At 38.0% G+C, this 18,995-nt stretch overlaps 2 protein-coding genes across 3 annotated transcripts in view; both read left to right on the top strand.

Moving 5' to 3' along the window:
- Positions 1 to 456: 456 nt before the first annotated feature.
- Positions 457 to 4,853, top strand: rpl13 (ribosomal protein L13). Its single transcript, XM_084405783.1, has 6 exons — positions 457 to 590; positions 1,152 to 1,267; positions 1,351 to 1,492; positions 2,589 to 2,762; positions 3,063 to 3,119; positions 4,651 to 4,853. The coding sequence occupies exons 2-6, from the start codon at positions 1,164 to 1,166 to the stop codon at positions 4,807 to 4,809; spliced, it is 636 nt and encodes a 211-aa protein (XP_084261909.1). The 5' UTR covers positions 457 to 590; positions 1,152 to 1,163; the 3' UTR covers positions 4,810 to 4,853.
- A 7,365-nt stretch (positions 4,854 to 12,218) lies between these two features.
- cpne7 (copine VII) overlaps positions 12,219 to 18,995 on the top strand; it is a 50,552-nt gene continuing 43,775 nt past the window's right edge. For both annotated transcript variants that reach the window (XM_084404418.1, XM_084404417.1), the window contains exons 1-2: positions 12,219 to 12,318; positions 14,240 to 14,791. In XM_084404418.1, coding sequence (XP_084260544.1) covers positions 14,513 to 14,791 — 279 coding nt within the window. In that variant the 5' untranslated portion in view covers positions 12,219 to 12,318; positions 14,240 to 14,512. The remainder of the gene's footprint in view (positions 12,319 to 14,239; positions 14,792 to 18,995) is intronic.

Below are 18,995 nucleotides of genomic sequence, written 5' to 3'. Positions count from 1 at the left end.
TTTCTGACATTGATAATAAATCATCATATTAGACTGATTTCTGAAGAATCATGTGACAATGAAGACTGTACCATAGACAGTAAAACAGCTTTACAACACAGAAATAAATTATATTTTAAAGTATATTATAGAAAACCATTATTTTAATAATATTTCACAATATAAAAAAAAACTGTATTTTTGATGAGCATAAGAGATTTATTTTAAAAACATTAAAAATAGTAATGTTTCTTTTGACCGTTAGCTACTATCTAACCTACAGTCTATGTATCTAACGCTACTCATGCATTTTTTTTATTTACGCATAAAATTAACGACGCTTTCCATTACATTCATGCGTCAGAGCCTATGGTAGTCCGACAGCAACTATTAGTTGTCAAATTTTCAAAACATTTAATAATTATAAAACTATCAGTTTTCGAACTTTTAATCTACGTCCCATCCACGTGCTACCTTGTCGCAACAAGATCCGGCTTCACACTTCCGGTTGACCGGCGCGTTGATCGTTGCTATTGGCTCTTTTCTTCACTTCCCATAAAACCCTGCGTTGTCATTTCCTTTTCCCTTTCAGCCATTTTCCGCTATAGACGGTATGTGCATTTATCCCGGCTAAACATCAACTTTATCCGCTTTAATCCTCAATATCTCTTTGTTGTATTATAATTCAAACAGTCCAACCTTAAAGTGTACTATGTTTTACGTGCGTACCAGTCTATATTGTTGGTATTTTCTTTTCCTGAGAGGGAAAAAAGATACTTTTAGTACACGATACCGTGTTGCAGCTCCACACTCACGTTTCAATATCTATTTTAAATGTTAAACCGCCGCTCATGAACCAGTCAAGTGTTTAAATACCTAAATAAACGAGTCCACATAAGACCTATGTGTGTTTACTGTCGTTTTCTACGGAGCTGTTTTCTTTGCGCTTTATTCCACATGCACGACACCATGTCAGGCACTAGCTTAGCTCATATGCACGGTCTCGGCTTGTGACTTTTCTTACAATATTTGCAAGGATGTTCTAATAGCTTTCCTGAACGTGCACTTCTTTCTAGAACCATCCGACAGCGCAAAGCTTAAATTAATCCTGGTTGAAATAAATGTGAACATGGAGCTTCCTGCTTATTGTTATGACTTTTGTTTTGCATTAGGAGTGAACAACCATGGCTCCCAGCCGGAATGGCATGATTTTGAACCCTCACTTTCACAAAGACTGGCAGAAGAGAGTGCGCACCTGGTTCAACCAGCCCGCCAGAAAGCTCCGCAGGTAAACAAGTTTGTGCTGACAGATGTGTTTATGGTTCATCATGGAAAGTGCTAGTTTTGTTAAAATGCTGCCTTGTTCTTCAGACGTAAGGCCCGTCAGGCAAAGGCTCGGCGTATTGCTCCAAGACCAGTTTCTGGACCTCTGCGACCCATAGTCAGGTGTCCAACCATCCGGTATCACAACAAGATCCGTGCCGGACGTGGTTTCACCCTGGAGGAGTTGAAGGTAACTTTGGTGCCAAGTTGTGCTAGATCTTAAAGACTTAGTTCACCTAAAAATTAAAATGGTCATTTACTCAACGTCATGTCTTTACAAACTCTTAAGCACAAATCAGGAAATCTTTTAATGAAACTTCTGAAGTGGACGTCTCTCCTTTTAAAGTCCAGATAACCGAAATTTAAAAGGGCCTAAAGGCGTAGTGGTTTAATCCAATTCTTGTGACGAGATGCAATAATTTTATGATAAACAGATTTAATTTAGGCTTTGGTTTACGTCTAAATGGTGACCCACACTAGAGGTCGACCGATTTTACAGGGTTGGATGTCGCTGGCTGATAAGCGATTAATTAACCGATTGTTTTTAAAATCCCTATTAATTAAAATAAACATTATGCATAAAATAGTGCTGAACTTTAATACTAAAGTTAAAAAAAACAATGTACTTAACCATGCAAATGTACTGTACTTTACAAATATTATTTTGAATTATGCCTTGATCATGTTAGTTCATAGTGCATTAACTTTTTCTTTTCTGCCAAAAATCATTTGGATATTAAGTACAGATCATGTTTCATGAAGATATTTTGTAAATTTCCTACCGTTAATGTATATAAAACATTTATTTTTGTGAGTGAATGCAGCACAATCGCAAATATAAGTGGACAACTTTAAAGGTGATTTCTTTTCTTTTTTTCACCCTCAGATTCCAGATTTTCAAACATTTGTATCTCGCCCAAATAATGTCCTATCCTCACAAACCATACTTAAATGGAAATCTTATTTATTCAGCTTTCAGAAGATGTATACATCTCAATTTCATAAAATTGACCCAAGGTCACATATGTTAAATGTGCATGATATTTTTGGGTGAACTATCTCTTTAACTCTTATGCAGTTCTGTCTGTCTGATTGTTCATACAGTGCACTTGCGGTCACTTCAGACAGTCAAATGATGACAATTCTCCGGAATCGCTGTACTTCCTTGATGATCCATGAACCCTTTTTGCTGATGACTGTTCTTGACTCTGTTTGAGTGTCAGGGCTGTTCCAGCATTATCACGTCTCACATGTCTGTCCTGTTGCACCGTAATCTGCCCATACAGGCAGCAGGAATCAACAAAAAGGCGGCGCGCACCATCGGCATCGCCGTTGACCCTCGTCGGCGTAACCGATCCACAGAGTCTCTGCAGTCCAACGTTCAGAGGCTGAAGGTGTACCGCTCCAAACTCATCATCTTCCCGAGGAAGGCTTCCGCACCCAAGAAGGGAGACAGCACTGTAAGTGGCTTACTTCAGTGCATAACGCTTTCTAATTCATCGAAGCGTATCATAAAAGCCTTTAAAGCACAATACAGCACTGTATGCTTGCTGTAATATGGCAGGTCAGAACATTTAGTTTTATTGAAGTGCTTCAGTGTTTGCAGTCAAGTGATGACACTTTCTCCGGAATCTCTGCACATCCTTGATGACTTTTGAACCCTTTTTTATCTGATGACTGCATACTATTCCACCATAATTCTTTTGTTTTTTGTTGATCTTTTGACTGTTTGTGACTCTTTTTGTGTTTTTGTTGTGTAGGAGGAGGAGATTAAGATGGCCACACAGCTCACTGGACCTGTCTTGCCCATCAAAAACGTACGTATCTTACCTTTTAACCATATAAAGTCTACTGAATGATTCTTTTCAGACAGCCATAGATCTTTTCTTTTTCATCCATTAAGATTCTAGGAAATACAACTTTTTTTTTTTTTTTCAAGCTTCAAAAAGTGCACGACCCAATACTGTAATCAATATCAATCGGTTAAAGAGCCACGATCACTTCATATGGTGAACAGATTTTAATTTAGGGTTTTATTCATAAACATTGAGCAAACGTTTAGGCGAGATCATGTAATTGGTCACCTAATGTATGTTTTCAACTTTGTTGCAATTGGATTACACGGCACAAGGACGCTTGATTTCAAACTTTGAATTAAATTCGCTAAAGACAATTTAACAGTAATAAAATAAGGTCAAATAAACAAATTACCTTGTCAGTGCCATTTTGTCTCAAGATGCACACCAGTAATGTTTGTTTTCTAAGGCAAGTTAATGAAATGTATTAATTTATTTAAATGCCCTTATTGAACTAGGACCTAATCCTGGCTTAATCTAAGCCTTGTCTGTGAAACCGGGCCTATAAGTAGTAGCACAAATAAATGCAATAGATTAAAGATACAAATTAAACAGTTTTGCTGAAATTCAGGCCCTGTAACACTAACACTTCAGCTTGAGCGTATGAGATGAGTGAATGAGAGGATGTGTGTTGATACTGTGGGAAATAAGTATTGGGAACAGTTTCAGATATTTCAGTATTGAAAAATCTGTATTTGACAACACTAGATCCATTAGGCTTTTGAGGAAGGCTTATTTGTTCATCTCTCAATCATTATCATCGCTTTGCATTGTTCCCCCCCCCACACACACAATAGACTACATCTACAACTAAGCATTTAAATATCATCATCGTAAAACAGGGGTCCAATCCTGCTCCTGGAAGGCCAACGTCCTGCAGATTTGAGCTCCAACACACTTGCCTGGACGTGTCTAGTGTCTAGCAGAGCCTGATTAGCTGGATTCAGGTGTTTAATAAGTGTTGGAGCTGAACTCTGCAGGACAGTGACCCTCCAGGAGCAGGATTGGACACCCCTGTACCAAGACATTATTGGGAGATATGGAGTGACAACTGATATATACACTTTATCAAAGTAATCTGCTATACTCCTATAAATATCTGTGTTTTACAAGCTAGCAATATTTTCCTTTTGGCCGTATAAATATCAGCAACTTTACCAAATTGCGTTCCTTTTAAAAATTTTTTTTTTTTTTTGCATGTGCTCCATATTCTCCCATATTATACTATTTGATCCATAAAAACATGTATGATACTCAACAAAAATCATGCAAAATTGTTTTCTTAATATCTTGACTTGAAGGCTTTGTTCCATTTAGAAAATTTTTCATTTTTCTGACTGTTTCATATGTCAGTTTACTGGCTTAAGATACAGTGAGTAATGTGTGGAAAATGGATTTTCTTTCCTTTTGTATTTTTTTTAATAACGTTATAGTTCTTCATATATAATGTAGTGTTTTGCCGCAACTGAGGAAGTGTCCTTGTTTTCTGCAGTTTTTCCCGAAAGAGAAGGCCCGCGTGATCTCAGAGGAGGAGAAGAACTTCCAGGCCTTCGTCAGCCTGCGTATGGCCCGCGCCAATGCCCGTCTGTTCGGCATCCGTGCCAAGAGGGCAAAGGAGGCCGCCGAGCAGGACGTCGAAAAGAAGAAATAAACGTTGATTTGTAAGGAACTGTCAAAATAAATGTCTAAAAAATCTTTTGTCTTTTGGAGTCATTTCTTTATATCATGTAGACTTCTGTCTGGTTTGTGGAGGATGTTCAAATGCCACTGTGATGTTTGGTGAAATGCTTAACTGATTCTCAAACTCAAAAAGGGACTTTTGAAAAACTTCCTAGCATTGCTCAAGTCATTTGTTTAATAAACACACTGATAAAATGTACAAACTGAATGTCACAAAAGTATCTTCCAAATACAGTAGTGGCTAAAAGTAATGTCTGGGGGGGATATTTTTAACCGTACAAGTCTGGTTAATCAAAATATGAGAAATATTTTTATGAATATGGGGGGAAAAATAAACTTATGGTAAAATTATCCACACGTCATTGCATTGCAATTATATGACTTCTCAAGTACAACTAAGTACTGTAATATTAGATAATAAATTTGTTAAAGATTTTGTAAAGTGTGAAGATGGCAATTTTTCTAGGCCGAACAACATTTTTGGCAAGTACTGTATAAACTGAGATGAGTGAGAATGCTACTCATTCTCCAGAAGATGGCAGTGTTTACCTTCGTGGATGTTTATTTGCTCTTAAGTTTTTTGTGGTTTGTTAATGGTATAATTTAGCAATAACTTTATGTGGAGAAATCTGATAGGTGCCGTCTTTTGTTTTAAGCTGCCAGAGGTTGCACTCTTCCAGTGGTCATTAGACCGAACAGCCAAGACAGTGTATTATGTTCACAGGCCTGTGCAAGTGAGACTATCATCCACCCAAAAAATTTAATTTCTGTCATTTACTCACCCTTCTGACATTCCAAATCTGTATATATTTCTTCTGCAGAACACTGATGTTTTGAAGACTGTTGGGAACCAAGCAACATTGGAGACCAATGGTTTTCATTGCATAAAAACAGACATTTCTTACATCATATATTGTTCCACAGACCAGACCTGAGGTTGTGAAAATGACAGAATTGGCATTTTAGGGTGAACTATGCAGGATTTGTCATAGCTGCTGAATTTGCATATTGTGTTTGTAACCTGAGGTGAAGCCTTGATTAACATCTGTCAGCACAGTTTAAGTGTGAGATTTGTCTTCATGACGGAAATACGAATCAGCTAACCGGTGTTTCAATTCATGTTTAGAAATGCCAGTATACTCTGTCCTGGAGTGATGTCATGATGTCCGGTGGAGGTTTTTGGTGGATGAATGGGCTGTGGGTGTATTATGCAAACATTGCATTCCCACATCATATCTATATGTGGTGTGTGATTTTAATTTCTATCTTTACTCGGTTCCTGCCAGGACTGTGTTTTGGTGCTATCTTTATTTGTATTGCGTAACCTCTGTTTTATCAACTTGTTTCTCTGAGGCTTTTGCACTCAGATGCTTTAATGACTGTTTTAGTGAGGAAACGATAAGAATTGGGTAATGGTTCATCATGTCCCAGTAGTGCTGCTGAACTGAAACTGAAGCTGAAGTGGCCTAAATCAATTATAAGGGAAGTAAAGGGACTGTTAACTGGGGCTGTCCACAATCAATGAACCATTGGGATTTTTCCATGAAAACCTACATATCACGGATCAATAAACCAAAAATATCTTGACCCAGGAGAGATGAGTGGGGGGATAATCACGTATGAGGTTACATAAGAAATGGAGAGTGTGTCCTGTAGTTACCCTTGATTTCTGAATCAGTGGTGGAGAGACTTGATTTAGACCACTCGTTCAAATACTGGAGCAATAAATATTAAACTACATTCTTATGCAAATGGTTCTAAACAGTACCAGATTATGGTTGTTCGGCTAACTCTCAGGACAAATATATGATCTAAGAACGTTTTGCTAACGTTCCCATTAAGTTATGAAAACGTTATTTTTAAATGTTCTTTGAACATTCAAAATGTGTTAAAAAAATTCTTAGTTTTGCGAACGTTAAGGAAACATTACATTTTCTTCAAGCATAATGGGAATGTTACTTTGAATGTTCTCTGTAGCCTACAATCTGAAACAGTAGCCTAACATTAAAAAAATTGTTAGACGAACGTCAAACTAAAACATTGCAGAAAAAGACGATCCATGATGTAGCCTATAGGCCTAAATAAATAACGTTTTTATGCATTTTTTTTTTTTTTTTGGTAATGTTTTGAGAATATGAAATACTATAACTCTGAACAAACATTTCGTTATTGGAAGAACGTTTGTTAATAACTTTGAGAGAACCATGACTAAGTTAGCTCTGAGAACGTTAACAGGGTTTAACCCACCAAAGACCAATGCGTTGAAAGTGCTTCATAGAACCTTAAAGGGATAGTTCACCCTAAAATTAAAATTAAGTCATCATTTACTCACCCTGGCGACACGTGCTGTATATTTTAAATGTTCAGGGGGTATACGATAGGGTTTGGTGAAAAACAAAGCGAAATTGAATGTAGCCTATTAACAAAAATCCTGACCAATTGGCTGTGGTCTTCTCTGCGGCTCCACGACGTGCGCGTTCGTGAGACTATTAGCGCCCCGTTTCACTCTGCTTTTAGCTTAGTGCTATATTTAATGATAATTGACATTGAACACAAAGAAATACAACACGAAATAGAAACCAAATTAATGAAGGCAGGTTCCAGTGTATTACGCAATCCTACTATGATACTAGATCTTTATGTGTGTATTTTGGTGTAGCCTATTGAGTGGCAGTTTGCAGATGACGAGGTTGTCTGCGTAGAAATACACAAATGAGTTGACTTTAGAGTCACACAATGTCTCTTCTATTTGTTTAAGTAAAAGCATTAAGTGTATGAAGGCCAAAAGTAGCTATTGTGAATGGACAGACAGTGTGTGAACCTTTCACAATGCTAATGAAAAGTCATAGGATAGCTTTAATGTTTATACATAAACCCAAGTAATAATTTAGATCTCTAACAATATGGATCCTAAATTCAATATCTCTGTCACTCACTTGCTTAATGGAGAAGAGGATATAAGTAGGCCTATTCATGCTTACACACTTACACTTACACTATTTTTTAATAGAACATGATTGGTAGGAAACCAGCTAACATTTATCGACATTTAAGTATATTTGTATAGCGCTTTTCACAATACAGATTGTATCAAAGCAGCTTCACAGTATTAAATTAAAATAATACAACAAGGTTTGTTTCTAGTGGAATTTATTGATTGATAAAATCAAATTAAATATCCCCAGAATATCCCCAACTGAGCAAGCCAAAGGCAACAGTGGCAAGGAACCAAAAAACTCCATCAAGTGACCTAATGGTGTCCTAAAACTCCATCAAGTGACCTAATGGTGTCCTAAAACTCCATCAGGTGACCCAATGGAGAAAAAAAAAAACCTTGGGAGAACCCAGGCTCAGTCGGGGGCCATTCTCCTCTTTAAGAAGGATATCAACCTGTTGAGAGAGTGTTGACAGACTGTGTTTAGTTTAATGTCTGAGCTCCAGATCAATAATGAAACGGTTACAGATAAAATAAAAAGGCTAAACTTGAACTAAAAGAACCATTTTAGAATGGCCTAGAGATGCATGGAGGAGAGAAACAGTCCAAATTGTTTAAATATCTCAAATTGAGGATGAATATCTAAAAAGATGCTGTACATTTAAGTAGATGTTCCCGCTCTGATTGATGTCAAGTGTTTGTCCTTCTCATCAGGATTCTGGATGGAGTGGCTCTTGATGTTTTCCTAGAATCGCAGACTGAATTAGCTGAGCTGGGTAAAGACGATCAGTACAGTGACCACAAGACCGCAACTCCTTATTTTTCCAGAAACCAAACAGCACTTTACCTTTGATGAAGGCCATTCCATTCTCTCTCCCACTTCCCTTCCTGACCAATCTACACTCTTATAAATAAATAAGTGCAAATTGCAGACTTTCTTTGTAGGCTACTAAGTGGAAATAGTAGTTAGATGCTATTTATACTTAGTGCAAATAGTGGCAGATACTATTTGCACCTAAGTGCATATTATAAAACAGTTTAATAATAACAACATGTGTATGGTTGTATTCATTAAAATAAATGGATGCTGCCTTATTAAAGCCCTCCCCAACTCCTAACCCTACCCGGTAAACACTTTATTCCTACTATTCTATACCCATTAGACTTTATAAGTACGTTTTATTGAAAATTAACTCATTTCCAAGCTGATATATGCTGGGAAATGGGAGAAGAGTTGAAGAATGGCGCCACCCGCCATCCTCTCCACACCCTGTTATCAGCGGGATTTCTTTTGTAATTTTATCTGGCTCAATTACTGCTCGTTTCCACCGAGCGGTACAGAACAGTACAGTACAGTACCGTACAAATCGGGACAGTAAACCCTGATCCGGTGTTGTGCCGAATTTCGACCCCCGCCAAATTATTACCCCCCTATTGGTAGGTTTAGGATTAGTTGTGGGGGAGGGGTTAGGATTAGGGGTGGGGTTAGGATTAGGCAATCAGGTACTGACTTTAACGAGGGGGGTAATAATTTGACAGGGGGTCGAAATTCGGCACAACACCGGAAAGTAGCGATGCAAAAGTAGCGAAAGCGACACAGTAAACAACAATGGAGGACATTCAGCAGATCTTGTTCGTGCTTCTCGTAGCTGTTTGTCACAAGAAAAAACAACGGTGTTGCAACGGTTTTGTGTTTTAACTGTATATTAAATAATGGCGCCTCTTGTGTTGTCATTCCCCTTGTAGCACATGCAAGTGATGATGATTCTCTGTCAACCAATCAGCATTCTGCAGTGAGTCTAGCTCCACCCTTTCTGATTACTGTGCTATCTATGAAAGGGTCCCAAAAAAGTGGTACAGTGCGGTTCAGTATTTTGGTAACGTCTGACAATCGAAATGGAAATAATTGCATACCGTACTGTACTGTACTCTACCGTACCGCTCGGTGGAAACGAGCCATTAGACCATTGGTTGGTGGAGTTATTGTAAATAGCATCTGCCAACAAGCCGGGCTATTTGCACTTGGTGTAAATTGAAACTCCATTATTTTTTCACATATTTTACATTGTTGCAGCACCTTTCTTCCCAGTCTTTCAGTAACACTTCATTTAGTTCCTGTCTCTATGAAGCCCCTTCATCCAAAAAGCAGACTGTGCTCTGATTGGTCGGCTGTACCAGTGTGTTGTGATTGGTCAAACCCTTTGAGCGTGTTTGGAAAATGTCACAACTCAACCAGGCCTCTCTCTCTTTATTTTGCGTATCCCATGGGCGGGAATTATTTACATGAAGAATATTTGTTTCCAAAAGAAAACTCAGGGAGTTCAGAAACAGTGACACTGATATAGAGAATCACTCCCGCTGGAGTAACTTTGCAGAACTTTTTAATGCTCAAACAGCAACATTACACACTAAAGAAAGTTTAGTAGGCACACTAAAGCATAATAGGTCCTTTTTAAAGTCAACTTGAAATCAAAATGTACAATTCTAAGAATGTTGCAATGTAAATGATTTATCTGTGCTCTTAAACTGCTGCATGAAGACTTAAAAAAAAATCTTAGTGTGAAAAACTTTTGAAAATGAGTCTAAAAGACACTTATAAGAACCTTTTGTGCATTGGAAAGGTTCCATGGATGTTTAATTAAGGTTCTTCATGGAGCTAAATGCCAATAAAGAACCTTTATTTTTATGAGTGAAACTACTGTCTTATCGAAACAAATAATAATAATGAAGAGAAAAAAAGTTGTGGGTGGAACAAAAAAGGTTCTGGTAGAACAACAGTGGGATCTGTTGCATGCATTTAGGTTTTACCTCTGTGTAAGCCTTCAGACTGCTATAAGATGTCAATTGCTCTACTAGACTGCAACTTGATTGATTTGCAAGTTATGTTATATCCTGTCTTAGTGCTTGTGCTTAGCTGATGTCAACATGCATCCGTTCTGCTCAATAAACAAATGACAGGAAACTCCCTCCAATTGAATGAGAATATCATTTCTAATTTATCTCAAAATCTTGTCTAATGGCACTCTTCTGATTTGCGATAAACACAAATTTGCTTCTTGGACGTTAGTGCTTTTTGAAAATCCCCCACAAAAGAATCCAAGTCAGATTGTACGGTATCTAATATAATAATATTATGTAAGAGTTGTCTAACAATGCTATTTTCACCACTTTTGCCATTATGCCGCTATGCCATTACGCTATCAAAAAGAAAAAAGAATGCATCAGCTAACAACATAAAAGCATTTCAATAACTCTTGAGCCTTCAACATCTTGCTCATGTGGCCAGGCTGATACGCCACACACTGACATTATACTCTGAGATCCTGATAACAGCTACATGACGTTAAGCCATTCCACAAAAAATGAGAGCCTTTGTGTCTTTCAGTAACACATGGTGTAAATAATTACAATAAAAAGGTATAATTGCATTCCCTTGTTTCATTTAGATGCCTTTCTGGCCAGTATATTGTCAATGCATCAATGGCTTTGAATTCAATGACAACATTTCTATCCAAGTGGAATTTATTTTCGAGGATATCAAAACAAAGGATATTCAACCAAACAAATAATTATTATTCAACCATTAAAAATCTTACATTAAAACTGTTTGAACTAAACATTCTGATTATAAAACATTAGTGGCTATTTTTCTTAGTTAATGCGATAAAAATTAATGCATTAATGCATATTGAAATAAAAAAGTCAGATAATGTAAAATTCTGTCAAAATGACATGATCATTCCTTTCAGGAAGTGCATGAAACTAGAAGGAAAATTTCCTCTGTATCTGAGTATGGAAGTATCTTAAATGACAAAATTCCATGATTTTGAAAGGAATTGTTAGTATAGTTTTGTTTATAGCAGTGTCAACTCTGCCAACCCTGCATCAGGGGTTGTCATTAGGTATCCCTAAGAAATTTTACTCAAAAGTGGCACATGCATTTTAATAAAATTTCCCACTTTATTAAAAGTGTCTTAACATTTAAATTAATCATTTGATACAATGCACATAAAGGCGACATGTTTTTACATTGTAGGCCTAAAAATGACCTACATGTAATTACAGCTGTAGCCTAATAATTACACTGTTGACCCTTCCCCTACACCTTAACCCACCCCGTACTACCAAACCTGTCCCTAACCTTACCCGTATCCCACCACAGTAGCAGCACAAGTGTTTTGCAATACAACACGAGCGCAATAGGCTAAATATACATTGTAACTAACATTTATTTTTGTATGCAAGTAAATAGTAGTTAATGACACCTAATATAAAGTGTGACTGAGAATTTTATAGAAATGTGTTTAAAAAACAAAACAAAAAGAAATTCTCCAAATGGCATAACCCATATAGACATGAGTTCTGCACATTCATTCAAGCTTGGTAAGTCAAAACTGACGTCATTTCTCCTGCTGAGGGTGTCGGATAAAGAAGCTGTTTAATTCACTTCAATGTGGCTCTTCAACGTAACATGAACTAGCGCGCGGTGGGCATGTGTCTCACACACACACATACACACACTGAGAGAGGCAGCAGCAACAGCAGGTAAGAACACAGCTCTCTTATTTATAGTCAGGTGTATTATTATTATTATTATATTGTATTATGTATTGTGTATTATTAGGCTATGTTTTTGCATGCGATGTCTATGATGAGTAGGGACAAACGATTAGGGTGTTTACTATATGAGAATTAACTTGCTAGTGATTGCAAGTCTTTGCGGAAAGATAAGGGAGGCAGTAAAAAAAATAGGTAATAAACTGCATTAATTAATCGACACATACATTCACGCGAGTTTGACAAGTAATAGAGGATATAAAGTGGATTGTGGAACGTTGCGTTGCCGACGCGCGCGCGAGAGAAGTTGGACTAAAGTGTAGTCTATTAACACTCACTTCATAGTAGGATACTCCATTTTAATCACGCCATTTAAACTGGATAATTCGCATTAAACGGGAAAAGTTTGGTTTTCTTGTTGCATGCTAAAATAATGTACAGTACAATAGATAGTCTACAGCCTACACGAAGATCATCTCGTTTCATGTGTCGTTTAACTTGTGGTTCTTCAAATCAAATAATGTTTCAGGCACAAGCAGTGTATTGTCTTGTATAACGCCAGAAATATTACTAACCGTGCTCGACTGGTTCTTGTAGTGAAGTGATATAGATGTGAGAGGAGCTGTCTATGATCTGTGGTGCTGAACCACGCGCACGCTAGGCTACTGGAGCGCTTTGCTGCCTGATATATTTACATATTAGTCTCTGTTGTTTATTTGACAATTTAAAGGTTGAGTAGCTATAATGCATAACACACACCATTAATGATATTGGTAATGTGATGAGGAAATATGACCGCAGGGTACGAATTATGGGGTGCGGGAATTGGCTTGAACACTGTAAAGAAAGTCAAAACAAAAGGTTGGAAAGGGGTCTTAAAATGGCATAGTCTTCCTGAGGTTTATTACAAAGTTACGTGACAAGTTAGATCGCCTTAAAAGATCATCCACACGGTTTGGCACAAATCGGCAGTGGAATTTCAAAAAACCTCGAGACGCGTTTTTTTTTGTTTTTTTCGCGTTTTTCGCGTTTAGAACGCCACGTCATGCGCAAGATGATGCAAAAGAATCTATCTCATGTTTACAAAAAAAAAAAAAAAAAAAAAAAAAAAAAACACTTAGAAAAGCAGCAGAGGAATGCAAAAACGCATTCTGTGTGCACGGTCCCTCCCTTCATATGTATGCCAATTGTATTCCCTATACCCCTAAACCAATCCCTATCCATAACTTATCCCTAAAATCAGGGGGAAATGATGTGAATAACACTGAAGCAGAAGCACCTAACCCTGACTGAAAGCCTAAACTTGACATAAAGTGCAAACCTAACCCTCAAATCTAATTTGTTGATTGGAATGTTGTTCCAGGATCAACAAAGATGTTGATCCAGGGGCATGTTGTTCACCCAGTTGCAGTAGCGGTTTTAAAGGGATGGTTCACCCAAAAATGAAAATGACCCCATGATTTACTCACCCTCAAGCCATCCTAGGTGTATATGAATTTCTTCTTTCAGACGAACACAATCAGAGATATATATAAAAAAAAAAGTCCAATGGCAGTAAATGGAGGACGAAATTTTTAGCCCAAAAAAATGCACCCATCCATCGTAAGTGTACTTCACACGGCTCCGGGGGGTAACATTTCTCATTATAGACTTCTAGTTCGTGAGTGGTGTTTTGTTTTGCTCTATCCTCTGCGCTATCACGTTCATCAATACATTATGCATCAGGTCAGGGGTTACTCTTTCGCTTTGCTTACAGTTTTTCAGTTTAGATTTTCACTTATTTACCTATATTCAGTCTAAGTCGATATTGTGGTTTCAGTGCTGTTGTCCATTCACTGGATGTTGAAAGTAAATCATCAGAATGTACATCCTGACATTTCTTTTCCTCACATGCTTATTTCTTGCTTAGGCGTCTGTTGTGAAGAGGCTGTTAACTGAAGATCTCATCTGGGATTTTCCTGTTGTAATACTAATGGACATCTCTGATTCACAACACCCCATTTGATCCCTTTACATCTGAACCATTCCCAGCAGCCCATTCTCCTCTAAAGCGAATCAGATATAGAGATGTCTCTCCGTAAAGAGCTTTAAGTCGAACTGACAGATACTTTTTAAAGACATTTCACATCTTTTGCTTCACGAAGAAACAACACAAGGTCACGTTAAAAGGTAGACTCCATGAATGGGAGAGTCCTGCTTCAATCAAACTGAGGCTTTTAAAGATCGCCCGATTCACAGTGCCATCTCCCATCTCCCGCTGACCCTCCGCACTCAACTTTCTGTCAGCATGAGTGACTCTCAGGATGCCACGTCTCCAGTGGCAGGCATAGGAGGTCCTGTTGCCTGTGTTTCCAAGGTGGAGCTGCGTGTTTGCTGCAAGTCCCTGCTGGACCGGGACACGCTCAATAAGTCTGACCCCTGCGTCATGCTCATGGTACAGAACCAAGGTCAATGGACTGAAGTGAGTTTTCCTTTTTTCCTCTTTATTGGGTCTTTGCACTATTGGAATATTTATTTTACAATATTGGTTTTGTTTTAATGCAGTTTAGTTATAAATACTGGTCAACCAATTTTTTATTTATTTTTAATGATTCAGATTCAGATGCAGATTCACCAAAAATGAGAATGTTATTGTTTACTCACCCTCATGTAATTCCTAACCTCTATGACTTTCTTTCTTCTGTAAGAGAAAAAAAGATGCAATGAAACCTAATTGTGACAGAGGCTCTCAGTCTCAGTGGTTACTGTGAGTTTGCCAAGTAAGTCATGTTATTGAATCAACATATTTTGTTGATCCTGGATCAACATTCCCATCTGAACATTTAGTCCTAACCCTATCCCTAATACTCCTAAACCAAACCCTACCTATAACTTATTCATAATTCAGGGGTAAATGATAGGTGAATAACACTGATGTCGAAGCATCAAAGCTGCAGTCGGCAAGTTTGGCAGATTGAGGGGACTTAGCCAAAATTTTGAATGTTTACAACTCTCATGCCCCTCCCCCACTACCACCGAGCACCCTCCCATCGAGCTCGTGCTCGTCAGTGCGTGTGCACCAGATTTTCTGTGAACGCACCCGTCATTTTCTTTTCCTTGGTTGTTTTGGACCTCCTAGCTCTGGTTGTTAACCGAGGAATTGGAAGCTTGTTAGTAGATTTTCTCTCCGCCATCACGCTTCGTACAATCCAACACACCAGCGAACTTCAGGCGTGTGCATGTGATATTGTAACGTGCGCTAGGGGGAGGGGGGATCTGTGGCGTGTGCACGAACTGTGATTGACAGTCAGATCTCACACAGCCCTGCGCTGATTGGACCAGAAGAACCGGGAGTGGTGGATTTTTGCAAAACAAATAACAGGCTCCAGGTGGAGGTAGAAGCGCAGGATTTTTCTAAAACCGGCTGATTTCTGTCGGAGGATAGTGTCGGTTTCAGTGAATATGATCAAAATAAGCTTTAAACTTTTTTATTTAGGCTTACAGCACTGGTAACTCAATGAGCAACTCTCATTTCCCTCAGATTTGTATGGGTAGGGTTAGGATTATGGGTAGGGATATGTTTTTAGACAAGAATGTTGTTCCAGGATTATCAAAAGATGTTGATCCAGGAACATGTCTTATTTGGCAAAATCACAGCGACCTATTTGGTAACATCCTTTTGCCCTCACTTATCAGTTACAGACTAATCAGGCCTTAAATGCGTGGGCAAAGTGTCAAAAATACAAAGGCTAACATAAACCGCAGTGTTCAAAAATGAAATCATTTTAGAAATGGAAAGAGAGTCAAGTTTGGAACAAGATGTGGATGAGCAAACAAGGACAGAAATAAAAAATGTTTTGGTTAAACTAACCCTTTAATGATAGGAAATAACTGTACACAAAATTGCTGAGATAGAATCCGATTTGTTTTAAAGAAAACACTCACACTTCACAAAAATATTGGAAACCGGGTGATGAGCGCTATTTATTGACAAGGTCATTACTTTGCAAATGACCAATAATGACCGATTAATTGGCCTGGCCAGTAGGGTTTGAAATGAATGGGGCAAAAAGGCCACCAAAATGAATAAAAAAATGCTCCAAAACTCAAAATGTAGTGACAAAATAAAAATGCCACTGTATAAGTTTTTGTCTCATATTTATATCTCATGATAGAGGCTAGTTAAAGGGTTAGTTCACCTAAAAATGAAAATTCTGTCAGTAATTACTCACCCTCATGTTGTTCCAACCCCGTAAGACCTTCGTTCATCTTCGGAACACAAATTAAGATATTTTTTATTAAATCTGAGAGCAGTCTCACTCCTCCATAGGCTTCTAAGGGAATGAAACTTGCTGGCGCAAAAAAGTTATTAAAGAGATCGTTAATATAGTCCAAGTGACTACAGTGGCTCAATCTTAAGTTTATAAAGCGACGAGAATACTCGTCTTTTCCTCGAGTCTTTTCACGTAGTGTTTAAGCGTAGCGCGTCTGTGTTGCACGTCACCACGTATGACACACATGACCAGCGTCGCCCAATAGTGAGCCTACGTGGTGACGTGCAACACAGAGGCGCTACGCTTAAACACTACGTGAAAAGACTCGAGGCCCAGAGAGAAGGAAATTAAAAGTGGAATAAAGTCGTTATTTTTGTTTGTTTTTGCGCACAAAAAGTATTCTCGTCGCTTTATAAACTTAAGATTGAGCCACTGTAGTCACTTGGACTATATTAATGATGTCTTTAATACATTTTCTGGGCCAGCAAGTTATAATGTCTTAGAAGCCTATGGAGGAGTGAGACAGCTCTCAGATTTAATAAAAAATATCTTAATTTGTGTTCCGAAGATGAACGAAGGTCTTACGGGGTTGGAACAACATGAGGGTGAGTAATTACTGACAGAATTTTCATTTTTGGGTGAACTAACCCTTTAAGCAGTATCACATGAGCAAGAGGGCTGTTTTCCCAAATATCAGCATGATAGTCTGAAGTAAATACATTTGTATTGTATTTTTAAATTGTACACTTGTAGTGTGTAGCCATTGACTCTTTCTACTCTTTAATGATTCAAATTTAAAACAGGCCAAAACACAACAAAAGTGTTGCATTTGAAGGCTTTGGGTTAAGAAGTGTTGGATGGGGTATAATTTCGCACAATGCCTTCAAATGACAGTCTGATAGTAGGGCTTGATTGTGAAGGTTGACTGGGCTGTTCAAAGTGCATGCGAGTGGGGGGAGTGGGCAGTTTTTGGAATGAATCTAGGCAGGGAATTGTCGCACACCAGGAAAGGGCGCTTGAAGCAAGGAGAGAGACCACTCTGGTGTTTTTTTTTTCCATATCAAAGCAGTCACTGTGAGGGGAAAAAAATTATCTGGAGCCACAGCAGTGGTTCTGAAGACAGCTCGGCAAAGCTGCGAAACTGTCTACGGCAATGTGTCAGGCTGAAGGATGAAATCTTAATCCTGGCCCCATTATTCCAACAACTGTGTCACGTTCAACATCACAGGGAACAAAGTGAGAGATGCCATCCTGCTTCAGCTTGCATTTCAAAAGATTCCTTTTAAAGCAGGGACACATAAAACAGGAAAATGAAAACGAAAAAGCCATTGAGATGTTGTTGTGGACATTGTATGAATCATCACTGGCTTCGCTTTCCAAGATGTTTTTGACAATCAACATGAGCTGAATATCTTGAAAATACACAAAGATGAGCCGTGTTACAAGGAAAAAGAAAAATGCCTTTGCATCAGTGTGGATAACAATCATATCCATAAATGCATTCTCTTCACACTGTGTGCCAATGATTAAGTCTGACTGCAGCAGCAAGTTGTGATAGTTTTAGATGCATTATTGTGAACATGATTAGCTTTCATTGTGAAGTGTTTGTAGTGGTTGATGATAGCCACTGGATGAACAGCCTCTTAAAGGGATAGTTCACCGAAAAAATGAAAACACTGTCATCTTTTACTCACTGTCATGTTGTTCCAAACCTGAATTACTTTCTTTGTTCTGTCGAACACATAAAAGATCTTTATTTGAGCTGTTTTTTTCCCCATACAGTCAAAGTCAGTGGGATCTGGACAGTAGCCACAACTGACTTACTGTATTGTATTGTATTGTATTCAGGGTTCGAAATGACTCTTGGGGGGTCCCCTAAAATTAAATTATTAAATTATTAAAAATTCTGAAGACTATCTTGCTACACTATATACTGTAGGCAAAATTATATGGAGCAATGTGGAAGTGTTGAAGGTGGGATTGGTCTTGGGATGTTTTTCATGGTTTGGGCTAGGCCCAGTATTGTAGTGGTGTCTGGAGAAGTGGCTATAATCTAACAGGTAACCAACATTTTAAAAGATAATTGCGACTGTTATATCTCACAATTGTTAGTTTATATCTCACAATTCGGAGAAAAGATGTCAGAATTGCGAGATATAAACTCGCAATTATGTGTTATAAAGTCACAATTGCGTGATATAAAGTCACAATTGCGAGAAAAAAACATGCAATTGCGACTTTATTTCATGCAAATCTGACTTTATATCTCGCAATTCTGAGAAATAAAGTCAGAATTGAGAGATATAAAGTCAGAGTTGCGTGAAATAAAGTCGCAATTGCGTCATATAAAGTCAGAATTCTGACTTTTTTTCTCGCAATTGTGACTTTATATCACGCAATTCTGACTTTATA

This window comes from Rutilus rutilus (genome assembly GCF_951802725.1).
Source record: "Rutilus rutilus genome assembly, chromosome: 3".
NCBI classification, from domain to species: Eukaryota; Metazoa; Chordata; class Actinopteri; order Cypriniformes; family Leuciscidae; genus Rutilus; species Rutilus rutilus.
The sequence above is the reverse complement of the archived record's forward strand: the minus strand, read 5'-3'. Positions and strand labels throughout refer to the sequence as shown.